Genomic DNA, 15,238 nt, shown 5'->3' with positions numbered 1-15,238 from the left:
TAAAGCAGCCATGCAGATGGCTTTTGGCTTTTTAGTTAAATGATGTCAGTTCCTGCCAAACTAGCTGGTTCAGATAGTCATGGAGTGTTTCTGTGCAAGCATCAGCTTCAAATAAAGTTGAAAGGAACATAAGCAGTCAGGGAGTTACAGTCCCTCTTCTCAGTAAGTCAGGAGCTATGGAAGCTTGAGGAGTGGAGACTTGTAGTCTTTGGGATGCTGCATGTGCACAGTATCAGATGTCCCTGGGAGTTATCCTGGCTGTGCTTGTGTTACCACAAGGCCACTGCACAAGGTGCCTCAGGCTTCAGAATTCTGAAATGTAACATACACAATCTTGGTTTCCTTTGTCATTCTGGGTATCTGAATTTGCAGCTGCCACTAAAGGAGGAATTCTGTTTTAAGTCATTAAAAGAGTGACTTCATTTTTGCATGGGGTACAGCACAGCAGTATTAAATTGCTGGAGAGATTAGCAAACACAGCATGTGTTTTCCAGGCTCTCCTGATTTGAGCTCCAGTGGCTTTTCTAAACAGCTCGCTCAGAAACTCCTTTATTTTATAGATGAAGGAAAAGTATAATTGGCATCAGCAATGCATTGTGTCTCCTGCAGTGGTGTTAAGGTGACCCTTCACAGACACCTGCTGTACCAATCCTGCCTACCTCATGTGTTGCAGGAAAGGAGGAGCTTTTTGGGTTCAGTGAGTCAGGGCATCTGCTTGGAGACTGCACTGCAGGCAGTCCAGCCAGTCCTTCCAGCTTGTGCCTGGCTCTGGCATTCCAAAATGGGTCTGTACAGAGAGGTTTTCAAGCACTGAGATTGCACTGGTTTCAGGGGTGCTGGTGGTACAGTAGGTAGGATTCCTCACTGGAGTAGGGAGGATGCTGATGTGTTTGGTGCTTTAGCTGCCTTGAGCCCAGGAGCCTGTACACAGCTCTTGTTTCAGAGCAGTATTTGGGCATCCAGGATTAACTCTCAAGGTGCCTTAAATACTCCTGCACCTTGATGAGTCCACGGAAATTTTGCTTAAGTAGCACCTAGTTGTAAAGTCATGTCCTGCTTTGTCTGTGTTTTACATTGGGATCCTTCACAAAACTCTTGGCAGAGGGGTCAGGAGGTCTTCAGTGTGTTCCAGGCAGCAGTGCTCAGCTGAGGCTGAGCTTTGTGAGGTTTTTGATCAGCCAGACCTGAAGCACAGCACTGGCTGCTGAACTATTCTGCAGTTGTTTTCTGTTTTAAGGCAGCAGAAGTGACTCCCAGGGTGCAGCCTATGAAAAGATGCTCTGGAGGTGAAAAGTGGAGCTGGCTCTGGACTGTGCTGGCTTCTCTGGGGGAGGTTCAGCATTACAGATCTGGGTGTGGGTGCACACTCCTGGGCAGTTCCTAAGTGTGTAGGAGGCATTACAGCAGTGCTTTAGCTGGTGTTGTGGTCTTCACTTGCCACTGTAGCCCGTTTAAGCTGATCTAATGAAGGCCCTGGAGCAGTCTCCATGGCCCTGCTGAAAATCATCTCTTGTGTGCATCCCCATGACCTTCCTCCACTCCTGCAAGATAAAAACTAAATGGAGTTACCCAGGGAATGGAGAGGAAAGGGGGCTGAAAGGCTGTCAGGCGAGCCTTCGGTCTTCCTCTGAAGGAAGGCATGACGCTTCACATCAGTAAAACTAGACATGGAACATCTTCCCCACTTTTTAAGCCCGTTGGCCTTTTGGGTTCTTTGGCTCTGGTGGTGTTTCTCACTCAGTCACATGCTGTGCCACGGGTAGGGAAGTACTTGATTTTAAAAATTCAGACAAAGATGCTCTGCAATGCAAGAGTGAGAAAATGTTTGCTTAAGAGGCCTTCCTGGCAATGCTAACATTTATGGGTATAAAGATGATGTCCACCACCTCATAGATTGCACAGAAGTGTTGGGATTCTCTTTATAATGTTGTCTTTTTGGTTTTTTTCCTTTCAGTCAAAATCCCTTTCTAGTGGCTGCATTTGGAGCTTGCTCTCTCACGAGGCAGTCTAACCACCAAGCCTTTCAGAAATTCGGACGTTCAATGACAGCCTCTGACATGGTTTCAGAAGTTGGAACAGCTTTTAACAAACTTTTTGAAACCTGAAGCCAAAGCAGCAGAGAAGAAGAAAAGAACAATGACTGCAAGAGTAATTACATATACCGTAGAATTGACATAATGCACCCTTTCAAGTGCTGTAGCAGCATTGGTATGTTAGGTAGATTTTTTTATTTTTAAGAATAGAAAAATATGATTAATGTAGATATTTTTTAAGAGTTTGGAATACAAAAATGTTTTGGCTGAAATAAGTTGTAGATGCAGATCTGTTATAATATAATAAAACTAAACTGAAAGTATTCCTCTGTTCTTTTTGATAGTTATTGAGCAATAACTAAAGTGTGAACAGCAAAAAAAAAATGCACTTGATACTTAAGATAAAATTCTTCCACCAGCTCAACTGAATTTCTTGGATTTCACGAAGGTTGTCACTTGTCATTCTTAGACCCTCTGTCTAGAATTAGCTATTGCACTTCATTTTTTGCCATGCTAGTAGAGTAAGAAGCGAAAAGTAAGCCTCTTTGGAAAGGGAATGCATGAGAGTTGCTGTAGATTTTGAATGTAATTAGTTGCCTTTTCCCATTCCCGGTCCTAGAGGCAGCATTCATTTAGACAAGGCATCCCTTCCTGCAATGTCTTGTTTGTTTTTGGTTTTTTTTAAATTCTTGGCAGAATAAAGATATACTATAGGTATCTTGGCAGTAAAATTCATTAAATAATAATTAGGCTTACCTGGAAAAGAAATAAATTTCTGTTTCTTTATCTGGTCTTGACTTAATATAATGAACTTGTGAAATTGTCATTTGGAGAGGTACTAGGTGGGGCATGAAACTCGGTGATAGCCAGCAGAACTGGTTCAGCTCTCGGTGATCATGAAGAGTGAAGTGTTTCTGAAGTTCCAGCTGCCTGCTGGGTGAGAGCTCAGAGCAGCCCCGCACACAGAGCTGCAGGTGGGCAGCGATGAGCCAGCGGGAATACAAGTTGAAGGAACAAAAGGCAGCCCGTGGCTCGTACCTGTACCTTCACAGCAGAGTGCAGGCAGCATGGTCTGCAAGCCAAAGGCAGGAACAGAAATAGGGTGGTTGGTGTTTGAGCTTCAGGTGCAGTCCTTAATACTGCAAAAAGCAGGAGTTTATAGAGCAAAAAGCGTAGAGGATTTAACTTGATCTTTGCAGGACAGACAGACACTGTCAGGGACACACTGATGTGGCACACTGGCAGAGCAGGCAAGCATTAGGTGTAAAGCAGAACTTCCGTGGGATTTTGCACGGGACCATTCCTTAAATTTTCGGAGATTTACTCAAAGCTTCTAAGTTGAACCTGATTGGAGAGGGAGGCAAGTTCATGCCAAGTAAATTTAAATGGGTGCTGCCCTTGACCGTCCAGTCCAGCTCCGAGTGTTGCTGCTCGTTAAAGCAGCGGAAGAAGCACGGAGCGCACGCGGTTCCTGCAGCGATGTTACCTGGTCAGCACAGCCACCCCTGCGGTGCTCTCAGCTGCACTGGGGTGTCTCAGACCACTCAGACTGTTCTCATTCCTTGCAATAGCTGCCTGCAGAAAGCACCCAGAAGCAAAAAGGCCACTCCAAGTATTTTCCTTCAGCCCTTAGAGTTGGTATTTATGGATGCACTGTGACTACTACCTCACCCTGATGCATTTTTCTTTCTCTTCTTAAACCAGTTACCTATTTTTAAAATAGGTTTTTAAGTGTTTGCTTGTGTTGCTCTATGAGGGTGCGCAGACTGCTCTTAAGAAGTGAGGTTTTAGTGTTTAATTTAAGCAGTTTTGTAAACTGTCCGCATCTTTGGGGAAACTTAAGCTATTATTTCCCCCCTTAAATGTATTTGAGAAACTTGACTACTTTTAAATTAAATCAGAAAGTTAAAACTGATTTTTTAAAGCAACTACTGCCTTTAAAATAAATGATTTTTTCTTGTAATTAGAACATCAGTGGTATTACAATCTAAATGATGTGTAGGTAAAGTCAATCAATTAACAGAGCTCAGTACGGATTTCAACTTGCCCTGTTGGTTTTAAAGCTACCCAGAAGTTGTAACTCCCTTATTCACTAATGTATACGAATTGTTACAATTTTTAAACATTCTGGAAATGTAGCAGTTTCTTTTGGTAGGAAATAAAAATAATAGCAAATTGACTGGACTTTGTTTGGTGTGTGCTGACCCCTTTTCCCACAGCAGCTGAGCTGCTGCTCACCATTCACTCTGTTTTGCTAGAACAACACTGCCACGAGCAAATGTACAATAGCAGCTGTGTCAAAGAAGCACTTGTGCCCCAGTGCTGAATGAAGAGACACCCCACTCTTCTCTGGAAGTACAGGTAATGGAGAAAGGAAGCAGAAAGCGAGCTACACATTTTATTCTCAATAGTATAAAAGAAAGCCTTTATCCTTTTGAACAGACACTTTGAAAACATACAAGTGCCTTGTAGATAAACCCATATTCTTGGTTCTTATGTTTTTGTAAATTGATTTTTAAAAAGTGCAGGTACCAGGTAAGTACCAGGCAAGGCCCTAGAACACAGGGCACCTCGGGTGTAGGAGAGGCTCTACCCACAGCCACAGCAGCCATGGCCAGCAGAAAAGTAACTGAACAGGTAAAAACTGAATATACTTTATACTAATATATATATATATATATATCCTACTTTTATCTTCCTAATTCTGGAGAGATCCTGAGCGTGCTACACTCCCAGTGCTAGAGAAATCTCCTTGTATTCTGTGCAAAAGCAAACAAAAGTACCAAGCCTTACAGGTAACTGGACACCATCATATTCCAGGTAAAGGCTTCACAGGATCAAAGCAGTGCCACTGCAATAAGGAAATACTTTGAGGTTAAAAGTATCCCCCATTCCCATGTCTGAGAGGAACAGAATTGTCAGACCAACTTAGGTGTTTTCATCTTAAAGACAGGCCTAAGTTTTTGCCTCTGCCTTCACAGTGTTAAACTCTGTGTCAGGTCAGCAACGTGGGGTGAGGGCAGCTGACAGAGCCTTTGGGCTGGGGCAGTTCCTGCAGCAGAACAGACCCATGCCTCACGGTGTTGTATCAGTGCAGCTGCTCCTGTGCTGCCTCGCATTCTGGATGCTTCCACCACCTGTGCTGCAAGGCCTGTATTTATTTACCAAGTACTAGTGCCAACAATTTTGCTCAAATTACACGCTATCGTTTTTAGCCATTCTGTTCAACAGATTTTATTTTGAAAGAATTAGTATTTACAACAGTTGCTGAAGTAGCTGAAATAAAAAACAAGTCCAAGGATGAAGGATCAGCTTTTCTTCTCTGTCTGCCCTCCTTCCACAATTTCCCAGGTTGAAACAGCAGCTCTGTCCTGTAAGAGAAAGCAAGCAGGTCAGTCCTGCCCAACTGGATCACAGGCTTTTTAACCAAGATTCAGCAAAGCTATTAATTCAATTGAGCAAAAGAGGTGGCAACACAATATCACAGGAATGCCACGGCTGCTAATAATGCTCAGTTGTAAAACAAAACTAGACAATTCTTCCTAGCTCAGAGGAAGAAATCCAGAGTAGAAATGTCACCTCTTCAGCGTGGAATGCTGCAGCAAGGTGCAGCCTCTCACATGAGTAGCTACACTCAACTCATGCAATCTTATTTTCAAGTCTCAGTGGCTCATGTTCCTGAAAAAATGCTCAATACGTACGAATATATTGCTGAACATGTCTGATCTGAACTCAGGACACAAGCCTGTTGATTTTAGTCATTGTAATGTGATACTGTCATATTTTTGAAAGGCAATATTACAGCTAAATTGAACATTCTATTTAGAAGCAGCTGTTTGATTGCAATGGTTGAAAATAAAAGTTAATCTGAACATTGACACACAACGTTCCACGAGCGCTGACTCATGAGAGCAGCCGGAATTGTTGAATCTTTTTTTACATGAAAATGAAAACTTTTTGATGCCTAAATGAAAATTAAAACTTTTTGATGCCTAAATACATTCTACTTGGTACCATAGCTTCCAAGCATGTCACAATGACAAGAAAAGACACATGGATTTTTTTAACCAGTCTGTTGCAAGATCCATAACTTCACCTAACATCCTTTGCAATGAGCAACCTGACAGAAGAAACCAGAGTAGGGAAATCATAAGCTAGAACCTGAAGGAGAAAATACCCTTTCTACAAAGCTGATTTTTAAGAAAATTAAGCTTCTATTCAAGCCACCCCCTCCTTGCCCTGCCTCAAACCAGGGGAGTTCTCAGTCTGCACTGGATGGAGCTGAGGTTTGTCTATTTTGTCTGTTCCATGCTTTTCCACCTGCACATGGACTTCAGAACTTGTTGGCTTGCTTGAGCCTCACGTGACAGAGGGCAGCCTGTTGGCATTAATGCAGGCACGGTGTGAGGCTCAAACATTCTGTGGAAATGAGGGGCTGGGCAGAAATGAGAAATTCACATAACTTCCTCAAGCACTTATTAGGCAAGCAGGACCCCTGTTAGGTGCTGTTTTACCGGGGCATTTTTGGCATCAGCTGACCCAGCCAGGCAGACTCATGATGAGCAAGAGGGTGAGGAGAGCCCTGCTTCGTGTAGGCTGTGTCTCGTTGCACACATGCTTTGGTGAGCCTGTGTGAGGAACTGCAGAGCTGCATCACTAAGTCTGCAGGACTCTGAGATCTACAAAAGCAAGGTGTAAACTAACTTCACAACACACCTTCAGATACTTCCAGAGTATCAGCCGAAAAAGCAGGAGTTCAGCTTTGGATGCTCTGTGTGTGCTCCTAAGTGCATTTGTGCTTTGTCTTCTGGAGCAATCTAGTCTGGGATAGATTATGCTGAGCTTCAGGTTATTAATTTTTTTTTTTAAATAAATGAAATGGTTTGAATCCTGGCTCAGACTACTTTGCGGGGTTTTCAAATGTAAATCCCCTTAAAAACAAACCAAAACAGATCTGCAAAAGGATGGAGGTGGAGCTGCAGCATTTTTCCAATAGATGAAAAGGCAGGCTGCTTCTCCAAGTCTTTGTCTCAGCACAGTTGTTTGGATTTGCAAACTTGCTTGACAAGTGAGCGTAGTGGGGATTTACAAACAAGTTAAAGGAAGCAGATGTTGCAGCTTCCCTTTCCTTTCACAGCTGCAGCTCACCACCACCACCACCACCACCACCACCACCAAGCTCTGGCCCTCACCCTGGTTTCTGCTGGCGAGAGTGCCAACCATGCTCTGCTCCAACAGGAGCGGTGACAAGTGACAGCCCTCACGCTCGGCAGCTGCAGCGGATGTGTGCTGTCACTCCCTGATGCCACTGTGCTTTCCATCCTCCCACTGGCAAAAACGATGGAACCAGACCTGCCAGCATCAGTTCCCAAGGAAAGGAAAAATGGACAGTATAAACTGGATGGAGGGAGAGAATGAGGAGGATTATTCTGCACTCAAGGAGCAACACTGACCCTTGCCTCACAGAGGCAAGAAGGGCAATGACCAAGAGGAACTGGAAGAAGCAGCACTTTAAAGAAGCAATGCAGGTCCTTGGCACCTGGAGAAGGCAATAATGCCATAGAAGGCCTTCTCTCGAACCAGAGATGCCACTGAGATAATGGAAAAGAACACTGGCATTAGGTGTAGGCTCAAAGTAGAAAGCAGGATAGAGAGAGGACTGGTACAGGAACTGGGCAGAGTCCCCGTGGCTCAGGAACAATTGGAAATGAAGCTGCTGAAGATGGAAGAGGCTTTCTCATGAAGACTTATTTTTGGTGGGGAGTGTGGGGTAGGTAGAAGGAATGCATTATTTTCACAAGTCATCTCGGTTTACTTCCCAGTTCCTTTGCAATCTTTTAAGACTGCACACATTACTCACATCCTTCCTTCTGGACTGAACTTGGGCAACTTAGGGATTTCTGAATATGATGAAATTTTCATATTATGAATGGCTTGCATGGAGACACAAGGCTGAGGGGGAGCAGAAGAGAAGGCAGCAGTACAGCCGAACAAGGGCTTGACTTCCACCTCCTGCTACTGCAGTGACACAGGGTGCAGGGCACCACACCACAAGCTGCTGAAGGGGAATGAAGGACAAAAATGCGTGTTGTCTTAAAAAGTGACTGAGAGTCTCACAAAGAAGGTTACTGTCTTCTACCTTTATGTGGATTCCAAAGGCAGCAAGGTCTCCACGCAGACTGTCACAAGCCTCCAAGAGGGGCTTTCTCTCCTGCATTAACTGCTTCCTCTTTTCCTTCTGCTCCTGTTGGGATTCCTCGGCTCCTGCTGCACTCTCCACTGGCGCGGCGTCTGCCGTTTCCGGCAGAGCCAGCGCGTAATGCCGCACCTTCGAGCGGAACCTCACCAGCTCTTCAATGACGCTGGAGAGCACTGCAGACTTGTCTCCTCCCACAGCCACCTGAAATCAAACAGGGGGCTTTACAAACATCTGATATTAAAATAATCAACCCCATCTCCATAGCAATGTGAGGCTTTATCACCTCTCTTGGTTGCGCATCTTCCATATATTGGTAGGATTTAAATGTCACCATCTCACTAATGCTGGACAAAAAGTTACAGTGGAATCACACTTGGAAGTAATTCAGCATATTCCTGCACAAGAAAGCATTTCCATTGGAGCAGAGTGCTCTCACATGAACACAACACTCTGCATAACCCAAGTGGGGAACTCATCTCCACAGGAAACCTCAGATTTGCCAGAAATGTACGTAACTTAAAAAGGGATGTGACGGGTTAATGTAAGAAAGGCCTGGCAACAGGAATCCTACACAGCAAAGGAAGCCTAGCCACCAGCCCAGACAGCTCCTTGGCTGTAAAAGTCCAAAGACAGAGAATACATCAGCCCCTTACTCTCTGTCTTTGAGCTCCAAACCTGCTTCAGGAAACACAAAACAGGGAAAGTAAGTACACTGGCTTTAAGTCTCCAGTCCATCCTATCCTTTCTCCTTTCATCTACAGAAGCCCTTCCCAAATCCACATTACTCCAAGTTTCAGCCACTCAAAAAAACCTGACAGAAGCAGCAGCTACTGCCCACGTGGATATTTCCTGGCTGCAGCCGAGCCCTTTGCTCCCCTCAGCCACTTCCAAGCTCCCTTGGCCTCCTCTGGCCTGGCAGGAGTCTCGCTGGTCAATGCCTCAGGACAGGAAGAGACTCACTCCTCTACAGAGTCCTGCTCCAACAGCTGCCAGGACGGGAGCTTGGGAGTCAGCTGAAGAGGAAGGCCACTCCTCAACACTGGCACAGCCAGGTCCTGGTCTTGCTCTTGGCAGAGACACCATCCCTGTTTCTCATTAGAGGCAAACTCCCAAGGGGGAGGGAAAAGGACAAACTTCCAACAAACACGAGAACCTCACCGTGGTTTTTCATCATTAGGACACACGAGTGGGAACACAAAGCACACCGAGGCCATGGGCAAAGCCCCTGGCAGCAACATCATTTGGGAGCAGAAGGGAAGATAAGCAATTAAAGCCAGAAGGGACCTGGTTTAGTCACCAAACAGCAGGATGGAAACAAAAGGGAACAGAGCTTCAGAGGTCACAGACAAAAAAGAAGAGCGGGAGGAGGAAGTGAGGGGGAAGCTATTGAAGATAAGAGTATGAAATGCAGTGAATTCCCCAAGCTTTCAAAACATGCAACCATACTAAGAAGTTTATGAGATTGAAAAAAGTAATAGATCTAAGTGTCAGAAATGCTCCACAGTAACCTGTGGCAGGATAAACACTTAAACACAGAAGGGAAAGCCACGATGATGGGAGCAAGAAACATGCCTCTACAAACACCACTGAAAGAGTTCAAACCAGGCACCTACTGGAGTGAGAGCCTTCAAAAGGAGAAGCAGCTTTAGGACATGAACCAGTCTGCCACATAAAACAGCCTCTCAGGGCTGATCTCAAATTTCTGGCCCTTGCTTACTCCACAGACTGGCCCCAGCTGCACCTGCAATACACACAACACTGCATTCTGCCAGAGCAAAAGCTTCCCAGCTCTAAAACAGGCACAGTGGTTTTCACTCATCACCTTTCCAGATGGATTCATCTCACCTCCCTGTGGATAAGATCTTCTCTTGCCAATGCAGAGAGAGACAGGCTCTCTTATTGTAATACAGCCACTAGACCGAGATGAGCCATTCCTTAGTATCCCCACTGATGACTTCAGAAGCATTTGGGCTGATTAGCTGAGAAGAATCCCAGCCCAGGAGCAAGACAGACCCAAAGGCTACACGAAAACATCCAAATGAGGGGGCCCAAACACTGCTGCCTGTATCCTCTGCATTGTCAGCACAGCCATGTCCAGGCCAGGCAGCTCTCTCCCACACACGGGACTGCTCCTGGCAAGCTGCATGCCTGGGGCTACCTGGCAAAGAGGCAAGAAAGGCTGGATGCTGAGCTGCTCTGGCTGGTCTCAGAGTCAGGGAACAATCCCTACACCATTTTATTTACTAAACTGTGGTAGCCCATGGACCTTTCTGATGAAGATTTTGACAGATTTGTTTACTGGAAGCTGAGAGAGGAACAGAAAGGAGTTTGATGAGCTGCTCCTTTCTTCCTGCTGATCTCAGACCAGCATCTTCTGCTGTTCCTCCTGCAACACAGAGAAAGGGACTAGCACAGCCTCAAACAAAGAAAAGCATTCAGATACTTGTTTCAGTAAAAATATAGGTGCAGCAGATGCCTGCACGCAGACAGCCCAGAATCTGGAGGAATGACTTTGCCATCCAGCTAACAAAAAAATGTAAGTGTTTAGTATGCCACTAAAAATTAACATGCAAACTACAAGCTGTGAGGAGTAACACACAGCCAAATCACATCCAGACACTGTTTTGAAAGAAATTTTGTGAGAAAATCCATGTAGGCAAACTAAATAAAAGCTTTTACCACTATACTGCCTGATTTTCAAAGGATGGATAATGTTATATTTTCTCACTCTCTTGTCCCCCTCCCCAAAATAACTGTTCTGTTTTGCAGAACAGTTTCTCTATAGAAAGTTTTCCACTACTTTGCATTCAACTCCATGTCTGAGCAGGAGAGGAGCAAAGAACAACCCTCTATTCTCCAACACCTTGTGTCATTTTAAATGCTTCCATACATTGGGATGTCACCTCCATATTGATGACTCTCTTTCCCATTCAGTACTTTGCTTTGAGCTGTTCTCTCCTTTTTTTTCGCTCCCCATTCCGATCTTTCCAAGAACTAATGTAAGCTCATTGTCATCCCCTCCCCATATCCCCCCCATGGCTCAAGGCAGAGCAGCCCCTTCCCCTGGCTTTCTGCAGAGGAGTGGGACCCCTCACAACAGCAAATATTCACACAGCTATTGAAGCCAGCCTGGATGCAACCATCAGAAAGAAGAGGAAAAGCTGGGGAAAGCCAGACACATAACAGGACGATTTAAATGCCTCCAATGCTAAATTTTTCTTGGTTCATTCCTCAGTCTTTCATTTCCACAGCAAAACTGGTGCAGAAGTCACATGGGAGTACCTCCAAGAACTAAAAAGCCCACACTTTGTTCCACCTGCTCACACACCCTCCTAAAACATCACAGGAGAAACTGCAAGCAGTGCAGAAAGGTTTACTAAAACCATAAATAACTTTGTTACAACTGATGCTTTCAGAAAGTACTGTATGAAACACAGGGGCTGCTACCACATCCTCAAGAAGAGATATTTCATTACCTGTCTTTCTCCAAAGGACATCCCAAGGGCACCGAAAAAGCCTTCAATATAGGAAATAATGCTTCCATACACAACAGAGCTTCTAGGAGATCCAGCATCCTGTTAAGAAAACACTCAAAAGAGATTGTCCAGTCAATACATATTACAGAACCCAGCATCTCTCTGCAGCCCAGTCCACAAGGGAAAACTACTACTAATTATAAAGATCTACCTCCACCAGGAACACCTGCCCAGACAAGCAATCTTACAGAGATACAAAAGCACCCCACAGCACAAAGGGAAGGGATTTAAGTAAACAAGGGAAGGGAAGAGCTTATCACCAGCCTGTGCAGCAAGAAGAGATGCGAGAAGCTGCCACGCATTACATGTGTGCAGTAAATTAGAACTAAAAATAGCACTTCTGGGCATGAAAGGGCTGTGTGTATGGAAACAAAATAAAAAGAACAAAATCCCACATTCACGGGCACCTAGAATACAAAAGATTAAAAACAAATTCTTTGAGTATCTTATTGATTTGATGCATGCGGAGACCGCTTTGAGATAGTGTATGGCATTTTGTCATGCCCTGGTAGCACCAGCAACCAGCAGCAGCAGCAATAAAATAAGGACTAAATGACAGACTGAGGAGCAATTTAAGGGACTAACCCTTGCCTAAAAAATAAAAGCGATGACATGCACAAGCAAATCAGCAGCTGGTACTGGGTTTTATCTGACATCTTCACTAGGGCCTGAGATAAGCTGTAGTCTAGAATGTATTGGAGGGTCTGAACCGGGAGGAGCTGGAGCAGGCCACTGGGAGAAAGGAACAGGAGTGTGCCATCTAAGGTGAGAAATGCTTAGCAGGAAGGCTAAAGAGAGGAGTAAGTAGTTATGTGGATTTACTCACAGTTCTTAAGGAACTTTACTACACTCGTAATAAAGAGGGAACACCCCAGACAGCTGGGATGAACCCAGAAAAGCTCCACCACCTCAACCAGAAATCTGAGTCAGCCGCCCCACAAATATCCCATCCCATTGTCAACAAAACAACTGACAGGGGAATTCAGGGGGAACAAGCAATGACTGACAAAATGGAGGTAGTTGTATCTAGGAGTGGCAATGACATTACAGATCCCTGCTGCAAAGTGTTTCAGGTCAGGGATTCACTCAGATTGTAAAGATCATTTGTAAAGATAAGGCTAATGCTGATCTGTAAAGATTCACTCATTTGTAAAGATAAGGCTAAGGACAAAATTGAAAGCCAATGCCAAAACAGGACCCGAGTGAGGCAGGATTTCTAAACCAACAGGCTAATTCTCTCTTAAAACCAGTTATTACCATGTACACAACATTTCTTTTACTGCACAAACATTGTGAACATGATGACACCAGTACTCAAGGAGCACAGCAACAAGGCTGAGGTGCTCGCCTTGAGTGACAAAGGGAGCTGTTGGTAAATGGAGAACCCAGAAGTTCAGATAGAGTTGACTGCTGAAGTCTTGTCCTTACCAGATTCTTTACTTGTGTCAGCATGAGAGATCTTAACAGGGTCCTAATTTGCCAAAAGCCATCTGAAGACAGACTCACGCTGATGCCAGTTACAGAAGACAGCAGAAGCCACTCAGTCCCCAGTGCTGAACTCGCCACCAAGACTGTCCAGTGCACCTGGGGCTGTTGGCCAAAGCCCCTGCAGCAACCACCCCCCACCACTTCCCAGTTTAGCTTAATTTCTGAGCATGGATATTAAGCAAAGAAGCAGGGTAAAAACACAGAACCAGCACTAAATTTAGCTGCATGTCACAGCAGCTTCAGGACTTCCAAAAGCCTTAGGTATAAATAATAGAGGGTAGCAGGAAAGAAACATCCCCTGGACACAACAGAGCACAAAACAACAGCAATGCACAATTCCTGTGATAGGGTCAGGACAAATGGGCTCCATTAAGGTCAAAAATTTATGGAGCTTTGTTTCTGCTGGTTTCTTATGTGAACAATAAACTAATCTGTCTGCATTAAGCAGTAGGACAGTGGACAGCTGTCATTTTCTGATCTCTGTATCCTAATGGGTTACCTTAGTAACAGCCTTAAGCTGTCTGTTGCCATGGTGAACGAGGTCCATAATTGCTGCAACAGCCCTGGAGGTGTCAAAGTCATCTGCAAACGCAGCCTTCACGGTTACTTTTGTGTTGGCTAGCCTTCAAGAAGAAAAGGTAACATTTAAGATAAGACAAACAAGATGCCAGCAGTACGCTGAATTCATCAGCCATTCAGCCAGAGGGAGTCATCAAAAGGACACTGCCATCTCCTTCCCAGCTGTCCTGTGATGGGCAGTGCTGCACTCACCAGGGAGAATACAGCTTTCTGCTGTGAAGGGAAAAATTTGATGCATGTCAAAATCCTAAGTGTTATCCATTCAATAAATATACATGGCTAATCAGAGGGGCCAACAACAACAGAGCAAAGTTTGCCTTAAATCATTTAAAAACAGATGGAAAATGAGACTGATATCAAGCATGTCAAAGATCTTACTGAGTTCTGGTTTTTTTCCCAGCAGCCCATTAATCAGGCTAGCAGCATGTTTCTCTGCCAAAGGCACATCACAGGCAGCACCCCAGTGCCTGGCAAGAAAGCTGTCCTGGGTGGGGTTGGCCAAGAATCCTGTTGTCAGGATCCAACTCAGAACCAAGCACTGCCTCCTCATTTCCCAGGAGAGCCCAATCCCAGTCCCAAGGGATTCCACTCACCACGGCCCAGATGGAAAGGTCCAGTGGGACCATTTGTGTAACAGGGCCAAAAGCCAGCGGGCAACCAGCACTGATCACCACAGAACCAGCCCCACCAGCTGCAGCCACTTGGAGAGCGAGATGGGGACAGCAGCAGGGAAAAATGGGGAGCTACAAACAGCACACAGCCAGAGCCTGACAGCACTGGTCCAAGGATGCCATTTCCCAAAAAAGTGCAAGAAACAGGGAAATCTCATGCTGTCCTAGCATCTCTGGGGCTCTCCTGAGCCTTATTTTACCTGTTTCTGTATTTTTTTTTTTTTGCCTGGAATGCCTACCTCCCCTCAGATACTGGATGGCTGCTGTTCTAATTCATTCCCAACACTTCCCTGCAAGCGTATCCCTCTCCACTGAGTATCTAACACTTCACTAATTAAGAGCTTTGTTTCATTTTGGTTGTTTTTATACCTAGGAATACACAAGTTGTGCCCTCCCACACATCCCCTACTGATTATGCATTTCAACTTCCTCACACCTCTCAGCTTTACCTGCACCAACAGATCTCCTGCAGCCTTCTGCTGAAGGATTTGCTTTTGCCAAATACCACAGCGAGTTAATGCAACTCCACTTTCCTGTAATGTGCTCCAGTGCCCCTTTCACCCCTCAGTCAGTGCAGCCACAAGCTTCCTCAACAGTGAGGTACCCGAGCCACAAGGAAGTTGCCTCTCCCCTCCACAGCACAGACTGTCTCCCTTCTGATTCTGCAGCCCAGAGCTGCCCGCACTAACCTTTCTTCAGGACACTCAACGCCCCTCCTACCCCAGCTCCGTG

General features: G+C 45.1%; 2 protein-coding genes across 9 annotated transcripts in view; one reads left to right on the top strand and one right to left on the bottom strand.

Moving 5' to 3' along the window:
- NAXD (NAD(P)HX dehydratase) overlaps window positions 1–4,212 on the top strand; it is a 51,341-nt gene extending 47,129 nt beyond the window's left edge. For all 5 annotated transcript variants that reach the window (XM_038133566.1, XM_038133653.1, XM_038133810.1 and 2 more), the window contains one exon: window positions 1,955–4,212. In XM_038133566.1, the coding sequence (XP_037989494.1) occupies window positions 1,955–2,105 (151 nt within the window). In that variant the 3' untranslated portion in view covers window positions 2,106–4,212. The remainder of the gene's footprint in view (window positions 1–1,954) is intronic.
- Window positions 4,213–5,241: 1,029 nt separating this feature from the next.
- CARS2 (cysteinyl-tRNA synthetase 2, mitochondrial) overlaps window positions 5,242–15,238 on the bottom strand; it is a 43,210-nt gene continuing 33,213 nt past the window's right edge. For all 4 annotated transcript variants that reach the window (XM_038133311.1, XM_038133226.1, XM_038133058.1 and 1 more), the window contains 4 exons: window positions 13,756–13,879; window positions 11,709–11,807; window positions 8,173–8,433; window positions 5,242–5,404 (listed from right to left, as the gene is read on the bottom strand). In XM_038133311.1, coding sequence (XP_037989239.1) covers window positions 5,342–5,404; window positions 8,173–8,433; window positions 11,709–11,807; window positions 13,756–13,879 — 547 coding nt within the window. In that variant the 3' untranslated portion in view covers window positions 5,242–5,341. The remainder of the gene's footprint in view (window positions 5,405–8,172; window positions 8,434–11,708; window positions 11,808–13,755; window positions 13,880–15,238) is intronic.

Source organism: Motacilla alba, chromosome 1, assembly GCF_015832195.1.
Source record: "Motacilla alba alba isolate MOTALB_02 chromosome 1, Motacilla_alba_V1.0_pri, whole genome shotgun sequence".
NCBI classification, from domain to species: domain Eukaryota; kingdom Metazoa; phylum Chordata; class Aves; order Passeriformes; family Motacillidae; genus Motacilla; species Motacilla alba.
This window is presented reverse-complemented; position numbering and strand designations above follow the sequence as displayed.